At 39.0% G+C, this 15,880-nt stretch overlaps 1 protein-coding gene across 2 annotated transcripts; it reads right to left on the reverse strand.

The window, feature by feature from the left end:
* Positions 1 to 1,521: 1,521 nt before the first annotated feature.
* Positions 1,522 to 15,649, reverse strand: cul4a (cullin 4A). 2 transcript variants are annotated; one of them, XM_088333751.1, is made up of 21 exons: positions 15,447 to 15,649; positions 15,059 to 15,357; positions 14,156 to 14,271; positions 13,909 to 14,013; positions 13,552 to 13,620; positions 13,400 to 13,473; positions 11,370 to 11,532; positions 11,215 to 11,304; positions 11,058 to 11,140; positions 10,067 to 10,134; positions 9,402 to 9,520; positions 9,146 to 9,338; positions 8,931 to 9,035; positions 8,009 to 8,119; positions 7,777 to 7,862; positions 7,589 to 7,696; positions 6,691 to 6,804; positions 6,522 to 6,627; positions 5,368 to 5,540; positions 5,138 to 5,290; positions 1,522 to 4,316 (listed from the first exon to the last, which is right to left on the reverse strand). In XM_088333751.1, exons 2-21 carry the CDS (start codon positions 15,192 to 15,194, stop codon positions 4,221 to 4,223), a joined length of 2,268 nt encoding a protein of 755 aa, XP_088189877.1. In that variant the 5' UTR covers positions 15,195 to 15,357; positions 15,447 to 15,649; the 3' UTR covers positions 1,522 to 4,220. The 2 variants fall into 2 exon arrangements, with proteins under 2 accessions (XP_088189877.1, XP_088189876.1); XM_088333750.1 differs by having other exon boundaries at positions 15,059 to 15,649.
* Positions 15,650 to 15,880: the final 231 nt, after the last annotated feature.

The following is a 15,880-nucleotide window of genomic DNA, read 5'->3' on the forward strand; positions in this document are numbered from 1 at the left end:
TGTCAGACCGATGCTTGCTTTTTTGATGTTGCTGCTTGTGTATGTTTCTCGAAACCTGTCTTTAATCGATCCTGGACTTGAACTTTTGCCAGGTGTGAGCATTTTTTGGACTGTGTGTATATCATTTTTACCCTTATGTGCAGAGCACTTTTTATTCCCTCCGCCCCCAAAAAACTATTGTCATCCAGCTCATGTGGCTGTAGACTGGCTTGGTTTGTAAGTAAATAATAAAATCACGGTTAATGGATGCTTTAACCGTATAGGTCGTCGGGGCACCAATGAGGACGCATCTCTGGACAACTTTCCCCACTGTTGAAGTTCCTGGCCTGTTTTTGGGCCGTGGCAAAGTTGGCACCAGTCCATTCCTTAATGTTGTCCGCCCAGTTATTTTTAGGTCTTCCTCTCCTCCTGCCCCCTTGGACTGTGCCCTGGAAAATGATCTTGGCCAATCCTGATGTCTTGTGACGTGACCACACCACTGCAATTTTCGTCAACAGTTCTTGATAGGGTCAGTTAAGCCCTCTGATGGTGTTGCTCACCGTGTTGTTTGTCACATGGGCTAAGTAGCTGATGCCTAGAGGTTTCTTGTAGCATGGCATCTCCATGGCCTGGAATTTCTTTAATAGTGCAATGACATTAGCAGCATCATTGTGCAGGCTAACGTGGGTTGTAGCTGGCGCAGGTGGTGTTCCTCCTCCCGCCCGGCAGTGTGATGCCTTACTGGTCATTCCACTTCCTGGGTCACTACTTTGCATATACATTTTGTAAATAATCACATATAGGGCACTACACACACATAAACACTTTTGGGGAGGGGTGCAAATGTGGCCCAAGATTTTTATGCATCGCACCTGTAGTGTATTCTCAAAAGTTGGTGTCCCCCAGAAGGAAATCGGATACGCTGGCTGGAGATGAAAAGAGGCTTCTTTAACTGAGCTCGAAATGAGTTGGAAGGAGATTTATATATCTGAATAAATTGATGCAAGAACCAGAAATTGTTGATTTTCCTGAACACTCTCAGATAGTGCAGTCGCTAATGGGCCACCCCTACCACAATTCTGGTGTTGAGAGACCAGGAGAGGTCATTGGAGATGTGCACACCCATGAATTAAGAGGAAAGCCTTGTATATATATATATATATATATATATATATATATATATATATATATATATCCATTATCTGCATTACTTATCCTGAGTAGGGTCGGGATGGTGCTGGAGCCCATCCCAGCTATCTTCTGGCAGTAAGCAGGAGACACCCTGAACTGGTTGCCAGCCAGTTGCAGGGCACACACAAACAGACAACTCACTCACTCATTCTCCCCTCTAGGGGCAATTTTGACCGGCCAAATAACCTGACATGCATGTTTTTGGAAACCCACGGGGAGACCATGCAAACTCCGCACAGAAGGACGTGCTTAACACTCAGCCGCCATGCATATTATATATATATATATATATATATATATATATATATATATATTGCTGGAGTGCTACTCGATCCACACAACACACAAGAGTGAATTCTCCCCAGACAAATATGCATTTATTGATGTTGTCCTTGTAACATTGACAGGAGTCTGATTCTAAACAAAAAAATAAACAATTTTTCGGCATTTTGGTTCTAGAAACATTTTTAAAAATATCTCAAATTGCTTCAAGTGCATTGTCATCACAATATTTTTCTTTCCTATTTCTAACAATATTGTATGTTTAAAGGAAAACCAACACAAATTGATGGGGAGCAAATAAAACACTTAAAAGTGATATATAACGAATGTGATTAAAAAAAAAAAAACACTTTTAAAGAAAAAACAAAAAAACACAAAAATCAAGACAGAAAACAAAACAGAAAATAGTATCCTCCACACCAGTAAATCAAAAATGAAGCAAAGGAAAGTGCTTATCTTTCTTCGTATTTACAGCGCCGTGAAAAAGTACTTGCTCCCTTCTTGATTTCAGTGTTTTTTGCATATCTATTGCTCACAAAAGTTTCAAATAATCAAACCAATTTTAATATCACACAGAGACAACCAAGGAAATAAAAAATGCAGTTTTGAAATATTGATTCAATTTAGAAAGGGAAATAAATAATCAATAATCTGGTGCGATGTGAAAATGCCCCCTGAACATAATAGCGAGTTGGGCCAACTTTGGCAGTGATAGGGGGATTACCACATGTGAGGTCCTTTCTCAAGGTTTCTCTTTTTTCCTCACACTGAGGTTTTGAGTTGTTCCTTGCCCGCATGCTGGTTTAAAATCAGGTAATTGTGCAATTGTAATCCTGTGCAGTCCTTTGAGACATTTTTGTGATTAAGGGCGTCATAAATAAATGTGACTTGACTTGATAACAGAAATCAAACGTTTACAATAACTAATGAGTCTTTCACAATACTGTGGAGGAATTTGGGCTCATTCTTTTTTGCAAAAGTGTTTCAAATCTGCCTTATTGGAGGGTTTTCTAGCATGAACTGCCCGTTTAAGATCACACCACAGCATCTCAATTGGATTTGAATCTGGACTTTGATTAGACGCTTCATTTTATTTGAGCCATTCAGAGGTGGACTTGCGGTTGCCAAAGGTAACTAACGGCTTGCACACTTTCCAAAAAGTTCAATTCATGACACATCAGTCCACAGAATGTTTCTCCAAAAGTCTTGAGGACCATTATGATGCTTTTTAGCAAATGTGAGAGAACCTTTTGTGTTCTTTGGTGACAGCAATGATTTTTGTCTGGGATTTCTCTCATGGATGCCATTTTTAGCCAGTGTCTTAAAATTGAGTCATGAACATTGATCTTAACCGACGCCAGCGAGGCCTACAGTTTCCTTGGATGGTTTTTGAGGTTCTTTTGTAACTTCCTGGATGAGCCATAGTCGCACTCTTGGGGTTATCTTTGTTGGTCAACTACTCCTGGGAAGGTTTGCCACTGTTCCATATTTCCCCATTTGTTCATAAAGGCACTGACGGTGGTTTGCTGGAGCCTTACAGCTTTGGAAATGGCTTTGCGACCTTTTCCAGGTGGATAGATTTCAATTGGCTCACTGTTAGCCTAAGATGTGAATTCAAGGTTCTCTTGGTATTATACAAAATCATACATGGACTTGCTCCCTCATATCTTTCGGATTTGATTTCCCCCTATGTTCCGGTCCGGAGCCTTGGTTCTGAAAGCGCTGGTCTGCTGTTGATCCCAAGAGCCAAGAAGTGTTCCGCGCATTTGAGAGCGTTCTCCATCCGGGCACCGGTGCTGTGGAATGCTCTTCCCTGCAACCTCAGTGGAAATGTTTAAATCTAAGCTTAAAACACACTTCTACTCTATAGCATATGAATAACCTATATTTTTGGTTGACAATCTCTTTATTATTTGTAATTGCAACATCCATTGCAGCCTGGTCATCCTGAAAGGGGGATTACCACATGTGCGGTCCCTTCTCAAGGTTCCTTCGTTTTCCTCATGTTAAGGTTTTTGAGTTTTTCCTTGCCCTCATGTTGGTTTCAGATCAGGGGATAGTGTAATAATAGTCTGATATAATAGTCTGTGCAATAACCTGTGCAGCCCTTCCAGACTCTTTGTGATTAAGGGCTATACAAATAAAAATGACTTGACTTTGGATCATGGCATGTCTACTGTGTTCTTGATATTTTGTAGCCCATTTCACTTTGTCTAACAAATTAAATTTAAGTAATTCCTTGATTCAACACAGGTGGCTACAATCAATATTAGGGGTGGCGTGTGGAACTCAGCTTTCCCAAAACTATGGTTAGCCACAGTTACCGGTACTTTGTGATTTAACAAAGGGGGCAATTACTTTTTCAAACAGGGCCAGCTAGGTTTTGATTATTTTGTTCCTTTATAAAAAAAGAACAGACATTTCAAAACTGCATTTTGATTTTACTTGTGTTATATCCAAGTGATAATAAAATTGGTTTAATGATATGAAACTTTTGTGAGTGATAATTATGCCAAAAACACAGAATTCAGGAAGGGGGCAAATATTTTTTTACGTCACTGTAAACCAAACAAAAAGACCGAGGTCACTCCTCCAGCTTCCTCAGATTTCCGTGGCAGACCCCAGAGCAGTCTGAGACATGAGAAAACCCAGCCAAGTCCTGACTCTCGGGATCAATGGGTAATCAGGATGCTGCACCAAGAAGAAACTTGGCGGCTGAAGGATAATGACCACTTGGTAGGAACAATGGCTCCGTATTGATGCCCCCCTCAGGCGACATAATGGTACTGGTTAGGGGATTCCTTGTCCCGTTCCATGTAGTCTCTGTCAATCAGGGACTCGATGCGTTTTTTCAGGTCGCCAGGCTACAGAAGAGAGCAGTTTTTGAGAGGTGACTGAGCTTTATCAGTAGACATTGGATCAAGATTTAATCATTAGAATTGCACCAATGTTTCGACTATTATTATTAAATAATTTTGGCAAATACGTGAGTGTGACTGTTGCATTACACTGCACCAACTACCCCACCATCATCATCATCAGGAACTTCCTACTCCCTTTTTCTGCCACTATTCATTTTCCTGTGAATTAAAAATTAAAAGGCCCCAAGTTACAAGTTATTTTTTTCCGTCTAATATTTACTCAAAGTACAAAGAACCAGCTTGAGTTATTTGCATTCCAGATCCCTCAGCAGTTTTACTTCCTCTGTATAACTTTGATGTCCAACAAGGTTTCTTTTTGGCACTTGAGTGCATTTTTGTGTTTTATGAGAATTTAAAAAAAAATACGTACCTTAAATCAGCATCTAGTAATAAGCCAGTTATTTAATTATCAATGTATGTTGTAGTTCTTTTCACAAGTTAGAGCAAAATATAAATGATATATGTATTTAAAAAATAAATTATATTTCTTTGTTTCAGTTTTTCAGCCTAAAGGCCCCAACTTTTTATTTTCAGTTTTCATCATTCTATAGTGTCCTCAGGATTGAGCAATTTTTGAGTGAATTTATGATCATCATCTAGTAAAATGGGAGTCAGATATTTATCATTTTGTATTGTCAGTGCTAAATAAACGTTTTGAATTTATTGGTCTGTTTTGTTGATTTAGTTTCATCCAAACTTTTAACATTTTTGGGTTTCGGCCCCAAACTCTCATTTCGATGCATCACAATGTTAAGACTATTCACCTTGACTGGGAACTTCAACTGGTTGTAGAGTTCGGACACAAGTAAATTGTGACTGAGGGTTTTCCTCATCTTCATGATGCGCACCACCGCTGCATCGATCTGATATTGCCGATCTTGGAACACTCGCTCTGTGGTGCTCACCTGCTCTTCGACCTGCATGAAAAAAAAAGTTACTTCATACCAAAATTGCACCGATTTGGGGGTTTGCCATACACAAACATCGTTCTCACCGTTTCTTTCATTTGAATCTGGTTGATTTTGATGCGGAAAAGCTTATGTTTAAAGTCATAATTGAAATTGAAACGGTCTCCAGTCTCCACATCTTTTCCTCGTGGAATCTTGTTGAGGACGCGAGCTTTCCCGCAGGCTAAAGACTGCAATGTACGCATGAGCTCGGCCTCCTCTGCAATGGGAAAGAACATTTCTAGAGTAAAATAAAGTAACACTCGAGCCTTCTAAATACTGTAGACCCAAGACGTACGACATGAATTCATTCTGAGGTGGGGATATTGCCGTATAGTGGGGGATAGAAACCTCTGCCAAATGAAAAATGCCTTTCAAACCAATGGTACCACGGATAAAAACATTTTTTTAAAAATTGTATATGGTAAGTACTGTTTATTTTTAATATGTCTTTGTGATTAAATAATATTACAAATGAGAAACGATATTTGAGTCACCTTTGGTGACACGACCAGAGCTGGTCAAGTGGAGTAGTGGGTGGATGCAGAGTAAGGGGGATGGGGGGTTGACGGAACAGCGTAATCGGATTAAATTGATTTTAAAACTTCAAATGGTGAGGTTTGTCATGCGCTTTGAAGATTTACTCACCTTCTTTTTTTCAATAAAAGTCCCAATCTTTGATTGGTTACAGCCATGCAACTTAGCAAGGGTAGCATTTTCACATGACTTCTTCATATTTCTTGAAAATCGGAGGCTTTGTGTCCAAGGCTATAATGTTTTGAGCATCACTGCAAAACTTTTTGGGACCAATTGCTCATGAATGCAGTATGAAAATATGGCGTGTAAAGCCGTTATAAAGCACATAAAATTTAAAATTCAATGGAAAATAGACAAAGGCATTGTGTGAGGTGATTCAGCCAATAGCTTTTCAGCATTTTCACATTTCTGACGCAAATCTAAAGCAAAACTGCATTTAATATGATGTCAACCAATAGCAGACAAGCATCTTAGAGACTTGTCATAACTACGAAACGCGAAGGTCGAATTTTAAGTAGGCAAAATAACTTGTGGTTGATGTTGTATAGTGAGGAAAATGCGCTCAGTGGGGCCCAAAAAAATCTTATTTCGCACCGTAAACTGAAAAGGCGGGGACCCCGTACCCCAGGGATCTACAATAATTTAGAAATTAAATATCACTGACCTATACCAGTGGCACTACCAATTTCTTCCATGCTGAATTCCTCTCCCTCTGTGAACATCAGCAGCACTAAAGTCTGGAACAAGGAGACCTGTAGCTCCTTCTTTCCCTACATGATGATGAATGATGTTTACAAAAAAAGCAGAGTTTTATTGTTAATGTAAAAACTTACTTCTTTAAACTCTGCCTTTAGTACAGCATGGCCGAGCGTGTGCTGCCACTGCAGCTTTCTTCCACTGTGCTTCCCCAAGTAGAACAACTTGAACACTTCCTGGAGTTTTATCATCTGAAAAAAGGAAAGTCAAATATGATTGATTAGCATTCAAGATTCGATGTAGGAGTACTTATAAAGTACAGTAGAGTCAGCAGGACAAAGACTAGGAACCTTCCCGTGGTGTCCTGCGAAGGGCTCTCTCCCTTACGAATCCAACTCAATCCACTCAGACTCGCTCTCTCTATCTTTCTTGGTCCTCTCTCCTTCTTTGTCTCTCATTTTCTCTATTCCTCTTTCCTACTCTCTCCCCTCCTCTATCTCTCTTTTCCCCCTTTTTGCGTTTTACTCTGTCTGTCTTTCTCTCTTTCTATCTGTCCCTCTCTTTCTCTCTCTCTTCTACTCTCTGTTCTTCTTAGGGCGGGCGACTTCAAGAGCAACCCTGGCCCCCAGTCCAAATGCCAGTGGTGCTTTCAAACCATTCGCTGCGACCACACCCCAATCACCTGTACTACCTGCCCACGGGGCTTCCATAAATCATGCACCGGCCTGTCCGAACGTACTAAGGACTTCAGAGGCTTCGTATGCTTGGGTCACACACCGTCAGGCCTGGCGGCACAGGACAGTCGCAGCCCTCTCTCTTTCGGAGAACTACGGAGCCTCCCACGAGCGAGTCTAGCGCTACTAAGGATTACCTTAGGCGCCTTGAGTGTCTCAACAACAGTAGAGTCATAATTGTCGGAGATTTCTGTCCACTACTATATGAAACTTTAATGTCATATCCCTGGGGTTTCCTTTAGATTTTGTATAAATATTAGTATGGATTTATTGGTTAAGAAACAATTAGGTATCTACTTACTTCTGGGGGCAAGTGGACCTCCATGGGCAAGTAAGAAGGCCAGTAGCCCATGGTTAGAATGTTGACCGTCAGCTCAATGTTGCTTGGTTCAGTCTGGTTTTGCATGTACTGGGAGGAAACACCACAATTGTATTGACAAATCCGTACAACATGCAAAGAGTCTACATGATGATAAAGAATGTGATTACCTGTTTGAACTGAATCATAATGTCTTTGGAGAGTTCCATGTCCTTGAACATGCCTTCGAGCTTACTTGTAAATGCAGCTCCGCATTCTGTGCACATTCAACACCCCAAAGATTAGAAAAAAAACCTTCTGAACTGTGTGATGCTCGAAAATATCTTTAAAGGCATCTTAGTAAGATAAAACATGGCTGTATTTCTGATACTTATACCGGGGACTTATGGACTACAAACTCACCATGCTTTAGCTTGGACAGCATGGACTTCTCAGCATCTACAGAAGCACTCTTGCCTACCAAAAGTCGTTTGGCCAAGTCTTTCTTATAAAACGCCTCAAACACATCTTTTCCTAGAACAGAGAGCAAGAAAACACGCTGTTTGGAAAATATTGAGGGTAAAGACATGTTTGACAATGCACTTTATCAAGTAAATATTTTTTTTTCTGATACATAATGTTCCTACCTAAATTCAAATAATCTGGAGTCCACGTCACAAAAGACGTTCAACAAACACTAATCCTAACCATAACCTTTGAATTGGGCCATCCCGGAGTTAGAAAACACTGGGTTTTAGGTTCCAGGTTATGAGTAAGTTAATTCCCGTCAGAGTTTTTTTAACTGGATGACCCGGACGTATTAAAGACAATGTTCGTGGAGTTCCAATTTGATGAGTGACCATGGCAACAGAGAAGACGGGGACTTCAAAAAGAAAGGAAGGAAAGAGGAAAAGAAAAAAAGACAAAAAGAGAAAGAAAGACAAAAAGAGAAAAATAAAGAAAGAAAAAAAAGAAAAACAATAAAGAAAAAAGACAGAGAGAGAAAGAGGGAGAGAGAAAGAGAGAGAATGAAAAAAATGACAGAATGAGAGAATGACAGAATGAGAGAAAGAAAGAGACAGAAGAGTAAGAGAGAAAGAAAGATAATAATAAAGAATGAGTGAAGAATGAGAAAGAGCGAAAGTGATTTAAAAAAAGAAAAAAAGGAAAGAAGAAAAGAAGGAAAGAGCAGGAAAGGAAGGGAAAGAAAATAAATCTATAAGAATTAACACCTTTCCTTGGTTTGAGTTACCCTCTGCTTTGTAAAAGGGAAAAAAAAATCTGAATTCTCAGCAAACTTCCTTCGTCAAATAGATCTTCAAAAAATCACAAATGTGTAACCCACCATGGATGAAGCGGAATATGATCATTATCTTGTCAAGAATTCTCTCGAGCTCTTCCTCTGTAGCCTCTTTATTACCAGCTCTTAACTTGGAATCTACATATTTAGCTGAAAAAGAAAAAAATATAATGGTTATTTTTTAATGTTTTATATACAAATCATACCTTTATGAGTTCAGTGAAGCTATAACTTCATATTCATTCTTAAGTCCAACCTACCGATGAGTTCTGCAGGTTTGTTGGGTCTTTTGTTGATAAAGGTCTCAAAGGCTTCTTTCAAGGCATTGATAAATCCCTCATTCCGTGCGAAGCACCTCTGAGCTACGTTGTCCATCTTGTCCTTAAAGTCTAGCAGATCTTGTACCATGTCCTTGTCTTTATCTGGTGCGCAGACAATCTCTCCACCAAAGGTCTATTGAGAAGGAAAAACTCTTAGAAAGACAACAACATCGTGTGTGTCCTGCGTTGTGCACACCTTGATGTAGTCCCTCCAAAACTGCAATAACTCGGGTAATCCTCCCTTCACTTTGCTGAGTAGTTGGTAAAGCAGGGCCAACTCTGTGACACGATTCCCGTCCAACAGAATGCTCAAACCTATGAAAATGGAACCATCATTACCAAAGTTTTATACTATTTGATACAGAAGCGGATTGCATTTATTTGAAAAATAAAATAAAATAAATAAGAATCCTGTTCTTGAGTTTTTAAGGAGTCTGTCTCTTTTTTTGTTAAAAGACTGATTTGTTGTATACATTTTACTCTGATTTTAAATATTTTGGGGAAATATTTTACTTTTTTTCTAAAGAACATTTTACTCAAGACATTTTGTATTTGAAATAGTTTATTATGTCTATCAGGATATTTTTTCTGGGTTTTGGAATGTTGTTTTCTTCAGTTTAAAAAAAACCCATTCGTTTCTCACAAAAAAATAGTACTGTATTTGAATAACTGAAAAAATATCAAAAAGAAAACAGGGCCGATTTTTTGGGGAAAAACAGAAAACTATTCACTAAAACAGACGATAAACGAATTTGTCAAAAAGTAAGGTCTGTAAACAAGTTAATCAGAAAAAATGGATGCTAAACACTTCTGCATTAATGAAATGCACATGTATAAATATTTTTTGGGGGTGCAACATACCCTTTTGCAGTATTGCAGTCATGTGCTCTCCCAAAAGTTGTTTCTCGACACAGTTAATAAGAGGTCTCCTACAAAATAGCAAAGAAAACATTAAAACTGTACAAAGTATGTGCAAAAAAAGCATAGGATATCAGACGTTTATGTGCATTGACTGTACATTTTTTTTCCTCACAGTCGAACATTAAAAAACATGCTATTTTCCTGTTTCAATACCATTTGGAATGTCAGACTATAGCTCAATCCCATTGCGCCTGCTTCCCCTCAACTTTATTATCTATCATAGCCAATTGTGTTCACAATTAGAGTAAGAAAGTCCAAATCCTCCACCAAGCACAGAGTAAGGGACATGAGCCCGTTTTTACAAAGTCCGCTCTGGAACGCCCTAGCTTTCCCTTAGCCACTCCCCTTCGGCATTACTGACCGGCAAGAAGTAATCTTGGGGAGGGAATAAACCAATTGTAGATGTTGTGTTGTGTTATGGCATTCCTACAGAAGGTACTGCAAGAAGAGCAAGGAAAATCACAGAGGCGCATGAGAAGGCTCAGCAATGAAGACGAGGAAGAATAAAGAAGATGGAAGCGCGCTACTTGTGTAGCAGCATACTTATTTCTTTTACAAATAAAACACTGCAACATGTTGTTGTAACGAAGTCAAATGTTACAAACATTTAAGCATAAGTCACGTCACACCAAACACAGCTCAAAGTGATGATGTGGTAGGCAGAACGAATTTCCTAATTCCTACAAGAATCTTTCCTTTGCCTTAACCAAAGAAGTGGAAGGGGGAGGGGAAAAGAGGAAATAATGGGATTGAGAAATGAAGATTTAAAAAGAGTTGAAGGTTTACTAACAAGATTCCTCTACCTTCTACCCAGACTTATTTCCGTTTAAAGGCAATGGCTTGATGTTTGTACATACAGGTACATATGTTCTCTATTTTATACATATAACTCTCTAGCGATATATTTTGACAACATAGATGCAACTATTACTGGGTGCTTTGGTCGAGGTAGCTCACGATACGCTCATTCTCCTCCTCCAATCGGCGAGCCACATGGTGCAAATACTCGGGCACCTGGTTGCAACAAAAATAAAATCGTGCCAAATAGTAACTCTATTACAAATTAATTATTTTTCTGCTTCACTCACATCTCTGTCTTGCATTAAACGCTGTCCTTCTGCGGCGTACAAGCGGTTGGTTTCAAACAAAAATCTCTCTTCGAAACACACTTTATAAACCTAGAAAACCATTGGACAAAAATAAAACGGGACGCTTTCAGTGTGTTTAGTAACTGATTGTCTACCTGGAGGTCCGACAACATTCCCAGCAGGCTTCTCAACAAACTTCTGTCAGCTGTTTCGCCATTGCGCTCGAGTTCGATCTGCTCCAATATGCCATCTACTGTACGCTTCTGGACGAGACTATCACTGACGATGTGGATACGGAAGAGTTCCAGACCACTATCCCTAGAAGACACAAATAACTTTAATTCTTATCATTCACTTTAAAAAAGTGAGTACAGGAAGACCCCCGGGATATGACACGAGTCCTTTCTGAGGTGGGGATAGGAAAGTGAAATTTGCGTATAGGGGATGATAGAAACCTAGTAAATCAAATTTATTTGTAAAGCACTTTTCAGGCAATAAATTGCCACTCAAAGTGATGTATAAAACATTCAGTGTACAATAAGGTAATAAAATCCCCTCCTTTCTCCCCACCCAACAACCTAGACACGAAACACACGCACACACACAATAGTTAAAATACTATAAAAACTTAAACAAACAGAAATAGAAATAAAATATGATTACGGCCAGGCACAGATTAACCATTTGAGGAAAGGGAGCTGAGGGGGGCATATCCACACTGATAGGGATTGCAGCAGATGGCCTCAGAATTTTTAGTTATTTACCAACACCCAACCTGTGTGTCCAATGCCAAACCCTTAAGTATGTTACGGTAAAAGGTTAGGAGTTAGACAAATCAAACTAGATGAAAATAATCACTTAAATGTCATATCAAAAAAGTAGGTCTTGAGCCACCAATCATAATTAGCTAATGTGTTCTGAACCCCTGGTATCCCAGATAAAACATTAAATAACAAAATAGAATATCATAAGCAGGGATCAGAATGGAGATTTTCATTTTCAGCTGAAATAGCCAGGGTCCAGGGGCCGCAGGCCCCGGCCAGGTCCAGGGCGGAGCCCGGTGGGGGGCTCAGGGGGGCAAACCCACCCGAAGCCAACGGCATTTATCTTATTTGCTATGTGAAAATTGCACTAGAATGAATTAAATCCAACAAAACAGAAACCATGTATTTTTTTCAGTTTTAAGATGTTTAAAACAATTGGGGGATTACAATGTTACAACCATCACCATTGTTGTTGTGTTTTGATGATGAAGATGGACCTTGTATTTAGCTACTAATCAACAATATATATGAAAATATATACATTAATAACCATTCATCATTAATTTGAAAATAGAATGCACAAACTGAACATGCTTAAAGAAAATACATGTCAGTCTGTGACAGTCTTCTCCAGCCGTGACCACTTAAATTTATTCTTGATTCCTTTATCAATCTCGGAGACAAAAGCCTCGTCTTCTTTTCTTAGTATTTTCATATTTACTTTTTCAAACACTCATTTCACCGTTTGAAAAGACCGGAAGGAGCGCCATGTTTGAGAAAGCCAATGCTCTGAACAAAAGCTCCGCTGATTGGTTATCAGCGAACCTATCGACCAATGGTAGGAGTCATCTATTTGTTGTGTGTTATAGATCTAATGCGCTGCGCGTCTTTTTGCCGATTTTTCTCGCGATCTCTAACTGCTAACTTGGGGTGATGAAACAGTCACGTATCATACCTCACCCCCCCAAAATATTTTCTCATCGAATTTAGACGATTTACGGGAATGACCTTTGGGGTTCAAAAACAGCGGAAATCCGCGGCTCCGCGGAAAATTCTGATCCCTACATAAGTACAATGTATATGTTATCAGAGAGAGGGAGAAAGAGTGAGAGGGAAAGGGGGGGGGCACTGTGGGAGGTAGTTCAACCAATAGCATATAGCATTTTCATGATACTGTGGCCTTCATTTTCTATGAAGTCCACCAATAGCAGAGACTTCTTAGAATCATGGTCACAAACATTGCAAAGTTTGACTTTCATAAGTTCTGGCCAAGCAAAATACTTGTTGATCATGTTGCATAGTGGGGAAAATGCTGTAACAAGGGGTCAAATCATATCCCGCACTGTAAAGTAATAATGTGCTATGGCAGGGAGTCGGGGACACCCTATCCCGGGGGTCTACCATACATGAGTCACAGTTACCAGATGGATGGGAGCAAGGAACTTTGCAGCACATAGGTGCGATCCAGGAAGAGGAAGATGCTTCGTATCATTATCTATAAAAAAACAACAACACACATTTATACTTAAAACTTACCATGGCGTAAAAAGTGGAAAGTCTGAGTAAACATTACAGTTTGTCGGCAATGATCCAACCAACAGCGATTCATCCTTTTTAGGAAAGAAAGGTTGTCCAAAGACTCTGTGAGCATTATATTAAGGAAAATATAGCTTAGGTAATTCTGATATACAGGTTTTTTCCAGAAAATGTGAACATTGTGATTAAGTTCTTTATTCTGAACATTCTGGATTTCTTACAAATCAACTGAAATATTGCAAACCTTATACTATTTGAATACTGCTGATTATGGCTTACAGCATACTAGTAGACATTTTCATGATATTTTAATATTTTGAGATATTTTAGTTTTTGCCATACATATTTACATGAATACATATTTCTGCAGTTATGCATGCCCGATAGAAGGATATCCTCTGAACTGGTAGATCTGGGCCTTCACGTGATCCTCACAGACCTGCCGTAGCTGCTTGTACAATGTGTGTGAGACTTTATACGTGCACATGTTCTCCACTGCCTTTAACAAAAAAGAATTAAGACAAAATAAATATAAGGGTCGGGCAATCAATACAGGGAGAAAATACTCTACATAATGTTAATGTTAATCAAGACAAAATGACAGAATGTCAACTTTCTTCAACAATAAAATGAAAGTAAACCTGATAAAGCTCTTCAAGGCTGTACTTGATGGAAGTGCTGTTTTGGATGGCACTAACTGCATCTTGAAGTTTCAACCAAGTATCCTCGGTGTAGTTTTCAGCTAACTTCGGTCGGTCTGTAATCATAAAAAAACAATACAAAATCATCAAAGTGATTTACGGTTTACAAAATTGATTAGCACTTAGACATGAGTTTAACCTTGCGATGCTAAAAGGAGAAGCAAAAACGTGTGGCCATGGAAATGAAGTGATTATTAAGAAATACCAATCACTACTCTCTTTGCATGGCCATTAACAATCGACGGGAATATTATTAAAAATGAAGAGGAAATTAAAGCAAAAGGGGGTGATAATCCTTCCAAGGGGAAATTTTAAGTCAGTTAAAATCGCAGCATTATCCCGCTACTCAATTCAACCAGGTCGAGTCGGGTCACACAAAAGGTAAATCAAATCACACTTTTCCTTACCATGTATATCTATTTATCCATTTATTCAATTAAATGCACGTATGTTAAACATCTGTAGTACTAACTATATTCCGTTATATTTTTGAAATGTTTTTATCTGGGTACGAGGTGTTCGGAACGCATTTGCAAATTACCATAGTTTTCCATAACTGCCAGACGGCAAGTGCACATAACGATAAGAACGGATTCATGTCATATTTCTTGACACTAAAATATGTTTCTGGGTAAGGTAATATAATATACAGGTCACTAAACGTTACGTCATAAACCAAATATTTGCATAACAACAACATTTGCATGATCTAAAGCTGCACATTTCAGATACTTGAGTATTTATAAAATGTACTGCATCTGCAAAGAATGCACACCAGTTAAAAAATATCACGTAGTCATAAAATAACCAATGGGCTCAATATCATACTGTTGAATGCAATACCTTTGAAATTTTTTATGACTAATTTCTTGGAAGCTGCAGATTTCCCATGCGACATGGAAGATGTCCTGCTCATCCCGTTGGTGTCCGTTAAAGCCGAGAAGTTGGCCCGTTTCTCCTGTCTGGTGTCTTCCGCCATGATCAGATTAGCACTAAAGCTTTACGAACGCTTGTTGCTTGCAAGTTTTTTGAACAACTTTTCAAGAATTGCCTAGTTGCAAAGATATGATCGTATTAAACTGATTCCTTAATCTTTGTTATCTTTGGTTGAGAGCAGACCTGCCAGTCTGCTTGCAGCACATCTGCTCGAAAAACAATCGGTTAGTCCAGCAAATACAAGAAAAAAGAGCCGTCAGCTAGCCAAAAGTGTGCCTCTGGAACTGGAGCGTACCTCGGACTGTCACCGCGACATGTTAGCGTCATTGCTAACCCGCATAACGTTTGACGACTCACAGATTGGTTTGGTTTGAACATTTTTTTTTAAATGAGAACTACATTAGACACAAGTTTGTATTGCAAGTCCGTGATGTTGTTGTCACAGTGTTTATTTTTGTTTTGCTAGCTTACACAACAAAATGGCTATACGGTACGTTTGGACAGGTGCATCTTGGGTGAAAAGTAAAAGATGCGTTTGGGGACACTTTCAAATGTTAAGAGACGATTTTGTGGAGAGGTTTCAGGTTGACAGGAAGACTTACATAAACACACATTGTAATTTATCTGCCAAAACAAAACAAATTAGGTGTTTAAAATTGAATAATTATGATGTTTTTTATTTTCAACAATTTTTTGAGAGACTCTTTTGACATACCTGATTGGTCATGA

The sequence above is a fragment of the Urocampus carinirostris genome, chromosome 4, assembly GCF_059441175.1.
Source record: "Urocampus carinirostris isolate Australia breed hairy pipefish chromosome 4, RoL_Ucar_1.0, whole genome shotgun sequence".
NCBI lineage: Eukaryota > Metazoa > Chordata > Actinopteri > Syngnathiformes > Syngnathidae > Urocampus > Urocampus carinirostris.